Raw genomic sequence first — 17,220 nt, forward strand, 5'->3', positions numbered from 1 at the left:
AAGAAGCTTAAACGGTATGTGGTAGGGAGGTTTTACGGCCTGTCTGCTAGGAAGCTTGCGGGCACCGTGTACTCCGCAAAACGGGTGTCTGTAAGAATGGCGAGAAATTGGCAAAGACTTTCATCAGCCCCATGTCACGACGCGTTGAGCCGTTAAGTCGACCCACCGTACTCGAGTGTAGGAAATTCGTGGTAATCGAAACTTCTTCGCGTGGCCTCTTCGGAGGAAGGGCAACCAACGTGCCGCATGTAAAGAAAAGCCATCAAACTACCTTCCAGTTTACCTCACGCTCCTGTGCAGTTTCTGGTGGAAGCGAACAAAGCGAAGGTAGCCATGTGGGGCACACACTCACACTCACACTCACACGCACAAACACACAAACTTACACACGACACAGAAGAAAAGCCAAAGTAAATATCTGATTGGTATTCATAAAATGTTTATGCATGATAAAAGTATTTGCGGAGTAAATAATCTTCCCACGAGAATGGGGCCATACATGTGTGGTGCGCACAGTTTGCGGCGATGCTTGCCACGTCCCTTCCGGAACGTGTCTCCGGTGAGGTAAGTTTTCCATCGCACGTTTGAGCGAGAATGGTTTGGAGCTGTGAAAGAATGAATCCCTCCATTGATGCTGCCATTTCACGATGCAACCCAGCGAACACGATCCGAGCCGATATCGTGGCGCACATACTTTACGAACTTCGATATAGATTGTCAATTCCGGACCTCGCTTGACGTAAAGTTGAGAGCAGCAGATTGAATGTGTGACATCAACGTCGATCTGCCTACTCCCTGTTTGACTTCCTTTCAGCTAGTCGTGCCGGGAGCGGGGGGACGAGTAGGGTGAGAGTTGTCAAGTGCTTATATTAGGCATCATAGGCCATTCTGCAACGACACGAGCGCGCAGGGAAAAGCGGCGAGAACGAAAGGCGAAGTCGTCAAGAGTAGGGCACCTATTTCTGGTGTAATAAAATCATCATCATCGTCACCAGGACGCAGGCCTTCCCTGTCTCCATCTTGTACACCCATCAAGCTGAAACGATGAGATGCGCCGTGACCTGATTTGAATGAAATGCAATATTTTCGTTTTATTCAATAAACTTTCCGGAAAGGGGATTTTCACTCAACTTGATGGTCGCGTAACGAGTACGAAAATGTGTTGCGAAATGAATCGTTCCCCTGCTCCAGTGAGCAATTCAGTGGCAAGCGCTGCCATGAGGATGTGGATTTCTTGTGCAGTGTCCCTCTTTCAATCCACATCTTTCACACTTGTATGCATTTAGCCGCGTGTTGGACGATGAAAAAAACCCAGTGGACATTATCGTTCAACGTCAGTCAATCATCGTAAAGGGTAGACTGTGGTTGAATTTGAGCCAACGTAAACAGTTTCGTGGCATTGAGTGAAGAGATTTGAGCTAAACGGAATTATATCGAGAGCCAAAAACTCTATGGCAAGTGTACATTAGATTATTTTGTAAAAAAAGATACGGATACATAAGAGGTAACGATGCATAAGTCGGTTTGGAGTATTTTTTCATTCGACAGAAATGAATAGAAATTTTAAATGAATACTACGATTTTTCGAATAGAAGTGTTATTATTTGTTCTGTTACTCAAACACGTTGATTGAGTTTAGTTTCAAGCTTGAAATGATTTGTAAATCGGCGCTTTGAAAATATTTTAAAAGACTAAGACGATGTCGATGCTGAAGGAGACAATTTTTAATAATTTTTGTAGTAGTAGTAGTATACAAGTTTTTATTGATTTGAAATTTATGTACAGTGTACAATGGGTACTCTTGTAGATTTGTAATGGGTTCCAATTCGTTTTCTTTCTTCATTGTTGGAACAGTTTAGCTAGCCCTGCCAAGTTGAATTTTTAATTTTTTTTTGTGTTTAGGATTGTTGTTGTTGGAAAGAATAATTTTTTGTGAATTACATGATTCGCTTTCTTCAGATTAAATAAAATCATTTTAATTATTTTTGTATCTTGTATATTGTGTTACGCAACAAAAGCTCCTGCTTGGAGCACCAAAATCTTTAGCAAAATTCAAACTTTTCAATGAGCATTACATCATTGATGGATGGATGCCGAAATAAAAATAAAATCATAATTTTTTAATAATTAGCAAAACTCTTACCAGTAATTCAAAACTCAGAAGTTATAGGCAGCAATAAAAAACGCAGTGAACCTATACAATCACGTTACAAGTGATCTATACCAAGAACATTGAATATTACTTGCTGTTTTTAATTTCATTTCATCATTTTTAAATGCTTGATATTTAATTTATAATATCGAAAAAAGTTCATATTGTGTTCACAAAGTTCAAAGGAAATTGCTTATACCCATGAATGCAAAAGAATATGCTTTGATAACGAATATGGATTCTCAATGCATGTGGTCATCTCATTGTTTGACAGTACAAAACACAGAAATAACAGATTTTGGCACATCACTTCGTTGAAAACGAGTGATAACGAATAACTATAGGGCAATGGCATAAATTAATGAGCAATACTTAACCACAAACCTGTGGAAGTTGCTTTTGATTTTTTTTTGCACAAGACAAAGCCATTCATTCTGCCGGCCCATTAGTGCAGGTAGAATTGTTAGTTGTTGGGATGGAAAAACAAAAGCCAAACCACAAACGAACACGCTCCCTTTCTCCGCTTTGTGCCAGCACGCGATCATCAGCCCATTTAGACCAACTCCACAAAGCGGAGGGATGTTTTCCTTCATTTCGTTTATTGCACACATCCTTTTTTCCAACACACATTCAGCTCTCCCATACTAGAGGCTGAGTTTTTATATACAGGACGAAGCCACATCCTCTACAACCGGCATACAGCCGAAAAACAAAAGGGCTTGGGAAATCTACTCGAGTGCTTTTTACTCAGAAATATCTTCGATTGTATCGATTGTTTTTTTTCCTCTACCGTTTTTCATTGCGTTTAACGTAGCTCGTCGCGGAAAAGCCTACCAACCATTTGTGTGCTGAGGGTGGATGCGATGCCAAACAGAACATATTACTCCGAACCCCTCCTTTGACGGACAAGTCGGCCGTGCTGGGATAGCCAAAGAAAAGAAGGGCTTCCGGTGCTTCGTGCTATCTGCTTGATGTGTTCCCTTCTTTGTTTATTTCGCCTCCCCTTTGTGTTGCGTGTGGCCATCGATTTCCGGCAATCCCAACATTGGCAGATCCCATAATCGGTAAAAAGTGCGTCGTTCGAATGGTTGATGGAGTCATTTGTCTGGCATTATGCCTTATGGTCAGTCATTGTTTATGTGTGCCGGTTTCGAACGGTGCTTGCCCACCCACCGCAGCTAAAGAAGCGGCCGTTACACGCACACTCCTAGCTTCTGAGTGCAGCCCATTGTCGTAATGGCACCTTGGCATGGCGTATGGTGGAGTGTGAACTAGATATGAGTGTTTTTGTTGTTATTGTAAGTCACAGTTGTTCGTGCTGGATTGTCCAGTTTCTGGCACCTTTTGGGCAATCTTCTGTGTCCAAACGTCCGAAACATGCAAAGCGTACCTTCCCGTCTGCAACGGCCATTGCCGTCGATTGTTTTTCGCTACCGTACTCTACCCTGCTAATGTTGAAGGAAAAGGCAACCGAGAAACAGAACGATTTGATAGCAAGTTCACACCGAAGAGTTTGATTTATCGAGGTACGTTTTAGGCTAAATTAAAGATTATTTATAACCTGTAGAAACCATTCAGCGTAAACTATAAATCAACGATTTGGAAATTAAGGTTCGACTCGAGGCCGCTGACCATTTGCGATTATGGCATCTCGATGGGTAGCTGTGGGGCCGCATATTTGTCCTAAGCCAGGATGGAGAAGCCGACCAAATCCATACTATATCAGAAAGGGTTTCGTACGGTTCCTTCAACCGAACGTGGCACGTTTTTTTGCACTTGTGGACGAGGCAAAGGGGAGTAAAACGACCCAAAAAAGGTAGGGTCGATTATCGAGATTTAAGGAAGCATTCATAAAATTGGATAAATTCTGTCAATAAATCAAATGGAGTCGGTTGTGCATACGCGCCTGTCGGACTGCTAAGCTGAATTGGATAAGAATGTTCGAAATAAACATCTTCCCCCCTAAGTGAAGTTGCTAGCTCGAGGAAAGATCTATCAACGCTCAAAAACGTCGAACGATGCCGGCGTACGGCGCTGACTTTGAACGATGTTAAAAGCAGACATAAATTTGCAAATAGACTTCACTTTCGCGTGCACCCGAATGTTTGGTTGGGAAAATTGTTTCTTATCTTTCAATTAGGTTCATTTTTGTGCGGATCGTTTGTGGTGGAGCAAACGATACAGCACGAAGCAATGTTGTGCGCTGTGGTCGGAAAGTACTTGCCAACAGAGAAAATGTTTGTGGCGTTTGGAGTTGCATGCCGTTATGAACGAAAGCGTAGGGAGGAACTGTTTTGTTTTGGTTTTGTTTTACGTGCTGAACGTAGGTTAGTATCCTATGCTTACACAGGTGAACTGGGCAATGATTTGTACATTCTGCCACTGCAAATAACAATGAAGCAGCTGGGTAAAACGCTAACCTGTGGCTAGCTGGTTTGCTTCCAGACAGTGCTTGAAACTGTAAAGAGTAAAACAAAACATATAAAGAGGCATGAAACACACACACACACACAAAACCAAGAAGGGAAAACATCGTCATAACCGGTAAAAAGTGTCTGAAAATCGAAACAATAGCACGTGAAGGAAAAGGAAGTACAAAAAGTGAATCCAGAATATTAAGAGTGGCAAAGCGAAATGCTTACTTCCCTTCTTGGTATGGAGCACCTTTGGTCAGATGTTAAAGCATGCAAGCTCTAGCAGTGGGCAAACTGGTTGCATAAAGAGAACGAAAGCATCGTCCGTTTAAAGCGGTATTATTTTGAATGGTCAAAACGGAGTAAAACATAGGACAAAAACGGCTTCGTCAATATTTGAACTTCAACCAAATGTTAGCCTTTCATAACGAACACACGCTCACACTCGCATGTATATATATTCCAATATAAAAAGTAAGTGTCCGGTGCAGTTTTGAAATTTCCTCCACGTTCAACCACAGACGGTAAGGGTAGCTAGATTTTCTTCGTTCGCTTTAAACGGTGCTTTTAGGCTATTTTGCTGGGTTTGAGAAGTGAAGAAATAATTTAGTTGTCTAGTCGATAGAAGCCAAAGTCTGCATATATGTGTGTGTATCTATCTGTATGGTTCAAGTTGAAAATGAACTAAACGGGGCTTCAAACCACGGAGAATTTCAAATTTCCCATAGGAATTTGACTTCCTTTCTGCCGGATAATCGGATTCACTTTCAATATAAGATTTAAAAAAAGATCGATTGAAAAGCATCGACAGAATAGGTTGAGAAAAATCGAGAACGGTGAGACTAACTATCTTCTGAGTTAAACGGAAAAGATAGCGATGAAGCTGATTGATGCAATTATAGTTATTTACAATTGCAACCATTTCTTTTGTAGGTGATTGAATGTTTGATAATTCGAAAATATTAACAAAAATATTTAAACAATTAGATCCACTTTTACAGCTGGTCGTTAGTTTATTAGATTAATTTTAAAAGAGGGCGGACTCATGGTAAAGTCGTTCGATTTCATGTCCGTCTTGGGTTCAAACCTCGTAAGAACCATTCGCCTTGCTCGTATAGCAAGGATTGACTAACTGGCAGCGTGTTACAAAATATGTCTTAGACAATTTATAGGAAAAAAATCTTCACACGTCTTGGAAGACACTCTTCAGCTATGCTCAAGCAAAAAATCAAGCCGTTATTTTAAAAAACCTCTAAAAATTACGCGTAAATGTAAAAAAATGCATGATATTCATACAATCCATTAGTCATACAATCTCGATTTCTTAACAAAATGACCATGTAGCTTACAGTAAGTGATATGTAGCTTAGCAACATTGGTAAATATGGTTTTAACATCGTTCAATGCGGCCCTTCCACGATTCTAGTCAGTTTTTTTGTATGGAGTTTGACAGTTAGAGGCTGAAATTATGTGAACAATCCATACAAAACCACACATAAAACTAACCTGCAATTTTCAGTCTAGATTATTCTAGCCTCAAAGATAGAATTAGATTCGAGTACATGCTCGAAAAATGGCAAAACAAGGTGATGTTTACATTCATCCCAAGGTGCATTAAAGAGATCTGGTGATGGAATCCAGAATCAAAGTGTATGTAGTCCAGGTGGTCTCATAGCATGTTTTTTTATAACCAAAATTGAATATCACTTTTAGGTAGGATGGGAGAAAAATTTTGTTCAAACAAGCTTTTTGAAGGCTTAAGGAATACACAAAACAATCTTAAAATCTTCATTCAGAAACAGAAGCGATAAAAATCAGCCTTCTAAATTCATACACCTTGGGATAAGCCCACCTGTATATTATCCCCACTTAGATAGCTGCTCGAAAACTGCTATACAATGCAAACAGCTGACAGGCTGAAATTTCAGCCTACGAATTTCAAACGGAAAGGGCCCCAATATCAGTTATTAGAGGTCAATCGATAATGTTGGGTGTACATAGCCTAAGTCAAACGTGTTACAGTCTGAATTATCTAATTGAAGTACTAAAGTCATTGAAAATGGTATCATGGAAGAAGGTATTATTGTTATTCATAATTTTGATATTTATAAACATTTTAGAAGTATCATGAAAGAAGCACTGTTGACAATTTGTCAGTGTTTCTGCTTATTAGAAAGAGTTCGTCGTATTTGTCTTAGCAGGTTTTTTAATTTACTTTCATGAATCATATAATGCAGTCGTTCAGAGCATTTATGATTTAGTTGTCTAACGAAAGAACATACCAGCAATCAAGAAGTCATTGAAAACCAAGCCCACTAATGGTACAAGCTAGCCTTAACCGACAACGGTTGTTGTGCCCATGAAAAAATACATTGCTGCATACTGCAAAAATGTTGAGAATTTTGAAAAAAACTGTTTCAAATTTATGACTGTTTAGGAATGTGTGTTACGGTTACCCATGGTCCGTGTAATTGAAATATTTCAACTGCGTTTCACGGAATTGCGTTTTTTATCGGACTGCGCGTATATTTGAGAGTTTCTGTTTTGTATGTATTGGTGCGATTAGGATAGCGGGAAAAGATTGATCGAATTGATACAAGAACCGACTCACCAAGAACAACGGCTTTGCGTAAGCATACAAACGTTTCGCGTTATATTTCAATAAAGCAGTTTTAAGTAAAACATATAAAAATTAACACAACGTAAGGGTTTGCGCGATCAATGACGAAAAGTGTTATATTTATTGAAACATATTTACATTTATTTACCTAAGTTTTGAATAAGTAGTAAAACAAAAGCAAAAGATTTTTAAGCAAACCTTTTTTCCCCACACACGCGTTAAAAACATCCAACACACACACACACACACCATTTGAATCGACATTTATGTAAGCTGTTTGGTTTATGCACGTATGCCATCCTGCAACAAAAGAATGTTAATCGCTAACCCTTTAAACGGAACATTTAGCACAGGTAATCGTTGCTGATTGCCACTCGTCTTCGTAAAGAACCCCATTCTTCTACTTTTAACAGGAATTCTGGCTTTTGTTGCATACCTTTTCCATTCCCATTCAAAGTCGTTCCTGTCTACAGCGATTCATACAGTCATGTATGTCATCGGTTTTGCTTCTGTTCGGATTGTTTCCAGTTCAACATGGTTTTTGTTTTTTATGCGGTACATCATTTTTGAACCAAGTCAGCTATCCAAAACTTTAGATACTCTTAGGAGAAAGACTGGCAGGATAGACGCGATCATGGTTTTTGTTTCATGGCTACAGTCTAATGACTGATAAACTACTGGGGCTTCGTCTTTGTCCTCTCAACCATTTGCCGTTGTTACAGAGAAAAGTAAGCAATAGCAGAGAATCGGGACACATCAGACATGACTACACCGGAAGGATTGGTTGTAAGAAAAGAAGTCCGGGAAATATAAGCGATAATAGAGGAAAATATGAGGGAGAGGTGATGCAACAAAAACCATCTAGAACCAAACAGCCCCAGAGACCTTTTCATTCACATTGTAGTATACAGGAAATGATTTCAACCGAGCCCGTCCAGGCGGACGGATTGTATAATTATGGGACTTTAATCCTGGTGGCCGCTTCTGGCTACTGTTCTGTTGACTTTGGCTTCAAAGTTAAAACGAAAAGCAAGGTCTATTTTTAAATTATGCTTCATGTCATTCCAGTTTCCATAGCTCGACAGCACTGCCTGCCGCCTTCGCTCATTGTGCATCCGGCATGGTTCTGCTTTCTGTACGTCCTGCCTTGCATGCACATATTATCCTTGGTTGGGTTCCTTTTTTATCTCTCTCCAAGTCCACACAGTGTTTCATTTTTTGGAGCAGGAGTTGTTCTGCATCATTTTTTTTTGCTGCTGCTACTATTGCTACTTCTACCGCCCTTAAGCTCAGTTGGTTTTCACCGCCCTACTGCTCCTCGCATACATGCTTTAATGGCTCTTGCTACCAAGGAACTGGTTATGAGATATATCACGGCCTCAATGGATCGCTCAGTCTTCCGTTGATCTGGTCATAATTTATCAAAAAAGGGTAATTTATAAAAGTTGAGTACTGAAAAGCAATCCTATCCTTTTCAAGGCTCTGCCCTGGAGCGAGACATGATGATGGGAATTCATAAGAGATTCGTAAAGGGCTTAAACAGTGCTGTGTTGAAAGAGTCATTTGTCGAAAGAAGAAAACTGGATGCACTTTTTGCAGTGACAGTATTGGACAAGGCTGGTGGGCAAATAATTATTAAACATGTCTGTGTTGCATCCATAGCTTATGTTAGGTCGTTTTTAGAAATTAAAGCTAAACTAATGTGTTTTTATTTGATATTGTGAAAACCTTTACCAATGGTTAAGGAAAAAAATGGATTGCTAAGACTTTTCATGTCCTAAATCGTACCAAACCGGTAGCAACCTTGTTGCAAACCCATTATCTTTCTCTCACGTTTGCACCAATTTAACGTCTAATTAGCAGGCAGAAAGTTTTGTTTATTTAATCCTACAGCAATTGGGGCGAACAGACGACGGTTTTATCAGCTGTTGTCGGTGGAAAAGCAAATAACATTAAAAAAACCTTTCCAACATCCCTTAATGCCACGATGTCACAAACTCTTCCTTATTTAATCACTAAAATCCACTAAAGTTAGATAAATTTTATATCGGGCCTTTCTTTTATGTGTTTGACCCCGGAAACGAGCTGCGTCCCAAAGAATGCTTGTACACCAAAACGAGGGTCTGGTGAGTGGAAGCTGAAACTGTGCACGAAAATTGTGCCTGAGAATTATGCCATTAGGGTGATGTTTCGCTGACAGCGCCTTAGGAGGTGATTTTTCACTTTGCACCGAGTATTAACGCGGAAAAGCGCTATTTTCTTAAGGGTCGCTTGGGCCGGGCACCGGAATGCTGCTGGCGATTCAACCAGTAGAACGGAAAGCATCGGCCAGGCCAGTAAGCCAGCGGCCGACTTGAATTTATTATTTCGACCAAATTTATGGGCTTCTTTTTGCTCTAATTGCTGTGTTTTATGCTTTCCGTTTTTGAAGCCTCTAAATGATGCTGTTCAAAGCCGGCGGACGGTCAGCGCAGACTGCAGTGGGGAACCTCGCCGAGGTAAGCGAGGCAGGCATCCGTCTTTCAAAACGCTGAAAAGTGTTGACCGGGAAAGCATTCGTTCGGGTGTGAATTTTTTAGTGATAAAGGGTCTCCAAGGGGCAACTAGAGGGAAAGAAAAAGGATTGTTCCAAATGTTTTCCCTCGGGCGTTTATGTAGAAGCAGTTTTAGTGGGGCTTGACAAAAAGTGAAGGTCTGATATATCGGGTTTTCGGATTTTCCTGAAATGTCTCGAACAATGCTTTACGACCCTACCAATTCCTACGACGTAACGCCAGGAGCTGTGACGACGTTTAGAAAAAGAGCGGTTTTATGGTGCCACTGGACACCATTAATGCTTGTCATTCAACTCCATTGCAAAGGGATCCCTTGTCAAGCTATAGATCAAAACTAAACAGGGAATATTTGGAGCAATTTATTTAGGGGACCAATTCCTGATAAGCTAACATATAAACTGCTTGTACAAATAATGTTAAGGTTCTTATATTAAATCAATGAAAATTGTACCAATATATAAACGTATTGATAAGTATGTTACACATTTTAGATAATTCTTCTTGTTAAATTAGAGCATTAAAAAATATTGGATTATCATGCCTAAATTGATATTCAAAATTCGATTAAGAGGTTGAATGACCTATAAACTGTGAAAATATAACATAGTTGAAGCGGAATATATCATAATTTTTACTCTGATTAAACATTTTAAGTATTTTAATCCTGATTGTTTTAATCATCAACAATATGATCTTTTTTATTCTATAATGCTTATATTATTTCTTTTTATATGCTTGTAAAATATAATTTATGCTTTGTTCTAAGTCCTCACAGTCAACAAATGATACACACTCAAACCCTGTTGAATAGCATATCTCAATATTTACCCTCTTTCATTACCATTTCTCCGCAGGCTGCGCGTTTTTGACGTACTTCAGTCCGGAAAGCGCCGTTAACGGTCAGGGCGCGTTACATGAGAAGCAGACACTACCTGGGGTAAGTTTGATTGTGCTCTGTTACGGCGGTGCCTACCGTATGCTAGTTTTGTTTCCTGCTTTTATTTCGATTGCTACATAAATTTAGATGCTAGACGGCCCAGTACGAAAGAAATCCGGCGCAACACCTTCGCGTGTTTTCGGCGAGCACCTCCTGAGAAAAACTGATATTTTTACCACCCCATTTCCCTCATGAGCACCCTGAGTGACCTGATGGAGTATTGGGTGCCATTTTACGATTGCCAGAAGTAAACCCCAGAGTATGCCTTCAACCCGTGCCTACTAGCTTTTGGGGAGGTGCGTTAGAGAAGATGTTAAATTTATATAGCCACGATTGTCCGCCTGGAGGATTAAACCGGGCTGTTTGAAAGAAAGAGAAGAATGTACATTTCTCTCTCTATCGAGACCTCCAGGGAGGAAGCAGACAGCAAGGGAGGTGAAAAGATTTTACTATCGGCACTAGCTGGAGCCTTTCCCATCTTTGCTACTCGTTCGACGCAGAAATGTATGTCACTCCGCTTCCGGCACGCCACCAATCCTTTCGCAAGGTACTTTTATGGTCGATAAAGGAATAAAATGAAACAACAGCTTAACCAAGCTGCGCTACATTTTAGTGCAAGGAACAAGAAGTGAGGCAGACATTCCACAAAGCAGCACAAAGGACCACAGTGCGTAGAGGCTCTCCGAAGCACACAATATCCCGTTCGGTGCCCTTTTCGATAGTGTGCGTTTTTCCAGTACGGTTTGGAATTGGAATTCAACAAATTATCCTACGGCTTTTGGTAAGCTGGCTGGGGGTAGGCTTGCCGATTGAACAGGCAATTGAATAGGGCTTTGAGGGCTTAATTTGCTGGTGGCACGCTTACGTTTCGCTGTTCTTGAGGCGTAATTGACACCAAGAAACATCGGCTCCACTAGGTGCACTGAAGCAAGCTGCCTTGTTGATTGGATCAATAGATTTGGTTTTATCGAACCTTTGAGTAGGTTGATTGATGGTACTCACCAGCCAAGTTACGCACAACATCTACATTTTATTGAACAATTTAGTAAGATATTAGGAATTGTTACACAAATTCGTTTTTTATGTAGGCAATAGCTAGTCTTATATTAGTTGAGTCTTATATCAATTATAAATAAATTTTATATAATTTCATTTTTGTATGGTAAACCTTTACAGATATTATAAAATGTGTTCTAATCCATACATACAATGTACATTTGATAACGGAAGTGCAATGACAGTACCGTAATGTTCACAGAGAGCAGATGCAAAATGCGACACACTTAAAGACAGTCACTGACCGGGGAACTGCTTCCATATGATTTAGATGTCTTACCGATGGCCGGAGCCCGAGATCGCAATCGCAGGCAAATGCACCGAACACATGGATGCATCCGTGAATCGTTGAACCGTTAACCGATTCCGGGTAGGAAATAGAAGCGGAAATGGAACCGACCCGTTGTTCTACACTCTCATCGCCTTCCTGCGTCTCTACCGCATATATGGTATATGGTGCGGTGTTTACAAGTACAATTTCGCTCCCGGCCGTTTCTATGGAGTGTATTTTTAAAAAAGACCAGCAGCTCACTCCATCGACTGCGCGTATGTGGGAGAGAGTGTGTGTATGTGCCAATTTTGCGTGGAATCGATTGTGATGCGTCTTTACGCACGTGAATCGTTATTGTGCCGTTCGGTGCGGCAGTGGACTGACTCTCTCGCTCTATCTCTCCCTCTCTCTGTCTGTCTCTCTACGAGTCCTTCACCATCACGACGTAACGGCTAAGGAAGCCGGGACTAGAACGGGCAAGCACCTAAGAGTCGGAAAAACACTAGCCGCTGTAATGAAACTCTCCGATCAGGTCAATAAAGCAACGAGGGAAATCGCTTTGTTGGTTGGTTGGGATTTTTTTCCTCTCTCCATGCGTCCTATTTTTAGCGGCCGCACCGACCATCGCGAGTCGATGGGCCTCGGCGTACATGCGCTCATGTGCTTCTGGGGTTTGTTTATGCTCCACTTGACTGGAAAGATTATGAGAATATGATTCGATCAAGATGGAGCGTGCATTCGAGCGTGCGGATGCGTGTTCATCCATATAAACATGTACGCTTTGTATGGCGTGGGGGCGCGTTGTTAATACTTGTTTGCAGAGTCTACTGAGGCGGGGAAGGTGAGCACAATGGCGCGGTTGTGATGAAAATGCGTGTAACGTCCATGCACGACTGGGCTAATGGACGTGAAGAAGGTGCACCAGTTTCGATTTTCCGTTCTGTATCAGTGACAGTAATTGGCCGTATCTATCGATGCAGCAGCTCCAATATCTGGTTGGCTGCAGGTTTTGGGGCCATGTAGTTTTGTTGTAGGACCAGCAGGAATAAATACATTAATATAAAGCTTATAAGAGTTTGGAAATGAATTACATACTATATTATTTTAGTACATGCATAGTTGTGCAAATCCCTCTTCAACAAATATTTTAACTTTGTCTGGGCTTCTTGGTGGGTTTTAGATATTGATGTGCCTATCACGCTTTTGTTCACTATATCTGATCTGGTAGAAACAAGAAGCGGATCAGTTTTTTTTACATCGTGTAGACACTAAATTACTAAATTTCACGTAATCTGTTTTGAACAATACATCAGCTTCTTCTACGATGATTAGTCATTAGGGATTTTATTGCTAAATTACACGTATTTCTTGATTGTCATAAGTGGCCTTCTAACCTCCGTTGTTCCTGTCCCCTTCCATACCATTCCCCTCCGTTGCACTATCTTTGTTCCAATTACTGAAGTCAATCATGCTATCATGCATGAAGTTCATCGATGTATTGCCTTCTTGCACCACGCTTCCTGGTTTCTAACTTCTAGGTGTAATTTGACTGGCAGAAGGCGGTAGACCCATTTACATCTGCTGTCTAAACATCCCGACTCTACGTACGGGGTGCAGGACCCGAACACTGAACACTCGTGGTGCGTTCTTGAAATGTTTACTTGCGCTTACGGTACATTGTGTGACGCAGGTCATACACTGCGGGGGATCATGGCGAGTGCGAAGGAGAAGGTCCGCTACACGCTACCTCCCACAACCATCACACCATTTTATTGGTTAAGGAACGGAATCTAAAACGGGTTCGCTTACACCAGCGAAACTGCCGGTATTTTAAACAAGACGTCTGGCAGTAGAAGAAAACTTTCTTCCACCTTCCATCGCCTTGCATTTGCATGGGTGGAATGCACGCACATGTGATGCCTCGCCACCAACGGTCTAACCAACACACGGAACCACGATCATCGAAAATGTCGGTTTTCCTGTTGCCACTGCCCCTTTGCGATGATTGTGCGTCCGTCCCATCCGTCGTTTCGTTTTCCTACCGATTCCTGTTTGATTTTGGAGTTCAATTCGTCGATGGATGTTTTCTTTACCCGTACCCCGTTTCCTTCAGCCATATTGTCTGCTATCTGCTGGTATGGTCTGGCATGGGAGCAACCAGACCAGGCACGGCCGCCCGAGAGCAGGAGAGTGGGAAATTTTTTACATCCCAACCCGTTCCAATTCCGGGGGAAAAGCGAAACCCCTGTACACTCTCGAAACTCAGAGTTAGTTCGCCAGCCAGTCGATCTTGCGCGCGCACTCGAGGTTAAACGTTGCTCACTGGTAGCGGTGTGATTCGATCCGGGTTTCGTGTTTCTTGTCGCGCTTTCACTTTAGCGTATAACTTCTTAAACAACTCCGAAGAAAGGTGAATAATCGTGAAATTTCTGTGCTTATTTGTACCATTCGTAACTATTCAAAGCAGTGTGCATCTATGTCGATTTAAATTGTTTGATGTAGCTCTAGTTGCTAGTTCAATTTAATGCAAACCGTACATTTATTTGTGAAAGTTTACCTGATCGTGTGGCTTTAGTGGTTCAGACGGTAGAGAGTATATTTTGACAGAGGGTGTGAAAAATAATGTCGTATTTTGGCAAAATTTGCTACCAAAAAAAGGCCATTGTGCAAGTGATTTAATTTTCTCATTGCCAAAAGATCACCGCTCGCGTGCTGGTGACGTGTTACGGTGGTGAAATATTCCCATTCGTGAATGTTTATCATTGGTGGTCTGGTGCTGTTCTGTTTAGCTGGCGGTCGTTGTTGCTGAACCGCGGGTGCTGTGCATGGTGAAGCCGGGCAGAGTAGCGCCAAGAAATCTATTGGAGTTTGGAGCTTCACGATTGTCATATCAAATTACGAAGTTTTGCTGAAGCATTTTATTTTCCTTCTTTGGAAGTTGTTTTTTGAAGAAGGGAATATAACAACAACTATAGCAACAGCAACAAAAAGTCGCTAAGTGCTTCGCTGGATGAATGTTAGTGGAAAAGATCTATATGTGAGCGAAAGCAGCAACAGAAAAAAGGTTGTGTGTTGATGTGATGTGCTGTGTAGTGCTGTGACACGCTGTCCAGTGTTTGGTTTAGCGAGTGGAAAAGTAGAAAAAGCTTTCAGTTCCAACCAACTTCGTCGAAGGATCGACCATCGTCGACGGGGCGCGGGGACACTATCCTCTCGAACTTGTACAACCCGACTGTCATCCAGAAGCGCCGAGCAGATTACGATGATGGATAATGCTAGCCTTTGGTATTATGATCCGTTATGGGTAAAGCCGTGTTTTTCTTGCTGTTCGGTTCTATCGTTTTGCTTGCGCATTCAAGACTTCGTTACGTACCCGGCTCGACATGAGTCATGCCCGATTATGATGGCACAACAAAAATTTGCTCTAGTTTGTAGAGAAAACGATGCATCGTTTTGGGAACGGAAATGATGGCAAAAAGTGATGTAGTCAAGCTGTAACGATGAGAGATATGGGTTCACTACTAGCAAATGTATGATGTTGCATGTGTTCGTATGTAAAATAACTAATTTATTATATTATGTATGACTGCTCACTAGGTTGGCGGAATTGTTCTGCTTAAACTGTAAAAAAATATACTTGTTACAATCTTTTTAAAATAAAACATTGAAAATAATATCTAAGTAACTTCGAAAGCAAGTAGCATAATCATAAGGACGTATATAATTTCAGTGCCAATCATATATGAATAACATTAACTGATTATTCAATACCACGTAACCTAGATGTGTAACAATTTTCCTACATACAATCGAATACTGCATTTTAAAAACATTGGTCATTGTGTATTTACAAACTCGATTGAACTGAGGTTCATTTAAAAAAGCTTGTTGAAATGTGCAGATTGTTACATTTTGAGTTTGTTTGCACAAATGGTGATTGCACCAGCAATGCAAAGTTATCCCCATACCTTAATTTCAACACGTTTCCACCAACAGTATGGATTGCCCAAGAGTTATCGTTGCCCATCCTAAGTCGTGTCTGTTGGAAGAATTGAGGATCTTACAGTTACATTTTCGATGCCTTACAATCTTGCCGGTCCACCTACAACAATCCACACTGTTTGCTAGTGGGTAGGAAGCTGTTTGCTGGTTTGACTGTTTGTACTTGGGCAAGTGTAAAATGAAAACCTTAAAACTGGGGCGTTGAATGAAGCTTTGAAACATGTTGAAGTCTAGATGGAAACGATTTATCACTCGCACCTTCCGTTCCCGCAACCGTGCCGTTCGCACTTGCCTTTTATCGTAGCCAGATGAAGCGTCGATTGCGCGATGGGCTGACTCAGAAGTTTTACCGGTTAGTGCAACTGTGTGCATACAGTACCCTGGTACAAAGTACCACGGTCAAAAACAAGAGGTAGAGTAGGGTTATGGTACTCGTACTGGTGGTTTGGCATGGGTAAAGGTAAAGGGGAACTGACAAGAAGTCGCAACATACATGGGATGTGTTTACTCACGTTGTTGGTCTGTGATTGGCACGGATCGATCGTTTGACTACGTCAAATGAGGCCCAAGGGATTGGTACGCGAGCGGGGTCGTTATGTTGATGGTTCGAAATTAATTTCATTAAAAAATCAATGGAAATGTTAACGGTTGCTCCGGGGAGCTACCATAACTGGAAGGTGGCACAAAGAAGCGATAGAATTCCATATTGGAATGGAGGGATGGAATGGAGCAAAGGAGTAGAGGAGTAACACACATGTAGGTTGCAAAATGGTGCATGTGAAAGCATTTTCAGGTGCGGCTCAGCGGGGTTGAATGTAATAATGGGCAACCGTGATGTGTGATACTTTCGTTCGAATTTATGCCTCTGTTGTTTTTAGCAGTGTTGGTTGCCAAAAGCGTTGAGTGTTGGTAAAACAACGATTTGAAAAAATCAACAAAATTAATTTTGTAAATAGCATGCAAAATTAAAAACCACTTATTGTACCGATGAATCCGGTTAGCATTGTGCCATATTGTGCTAACCTTTCGAAGATAAGTTTAAGAAATAGATTAAATGGAAATTTAAAGGAAAAGATTAATTAAACTAATTGCAGCCAAACAAAATAGCACTTTTATGCAGTTGGAATTTCTAATTTTAAATTCTTTGTATATTGAAGTTAGTGGCATAAGATACAATTATTAAAAAAAAATCCAATTCTATACACCGCCTGAA

General features: G+C 41.0%; 1 protein-coding gene across 29 annotated transcripts in view; it reads left to right on the plus strand.

Moving 5' to 3' along the window:
• The window catches only part of LOC1275761 (CUGBP Elav-like family member 4), a 320,099-nt gene that overhangs the window by 27,742 nt on the left and 275,137 nt on the right, over positions 1 to 17,220 (plus strand). For 14 of the 29 annotated variants that reach the window (XM_061648898.1, XM_061648900.1, XM_061648908.1 and 11 more), the window contains one exon: positions 10,596 to 10,678. In XM_061648898.1, the coding sequence (XP_061504882.1) occupies positions 10,596 to 10,678 (83 nt within the window). Of the gene's footprint in view, positions 1 to 10,595; positions 10,679 to 14,269; positions 14,416 to 14,445; positions 15,310 to 17,220 lie in introns of those variants that run through there. The other 15 variants (XM_061648910.1, XM_061648904.1, XM_061648925.1 and 12 more) reach the window with 11 other exon arrangements.

Source organism: Anopheles gambiae, chromosome 2, assembly GCF_943734735.2.
Source record: "Anopheles gambiae chromosome 2, idAnoGambNW_F1_1, whole genome shotgun sequence".
NCBI classification, from domain to species: domain Eukaryota; kingdom Metazoa; phylum Arthropoda; class Insecta; order Diptera; family Culicidae; genus Anopheles; species Anopheles gambiae.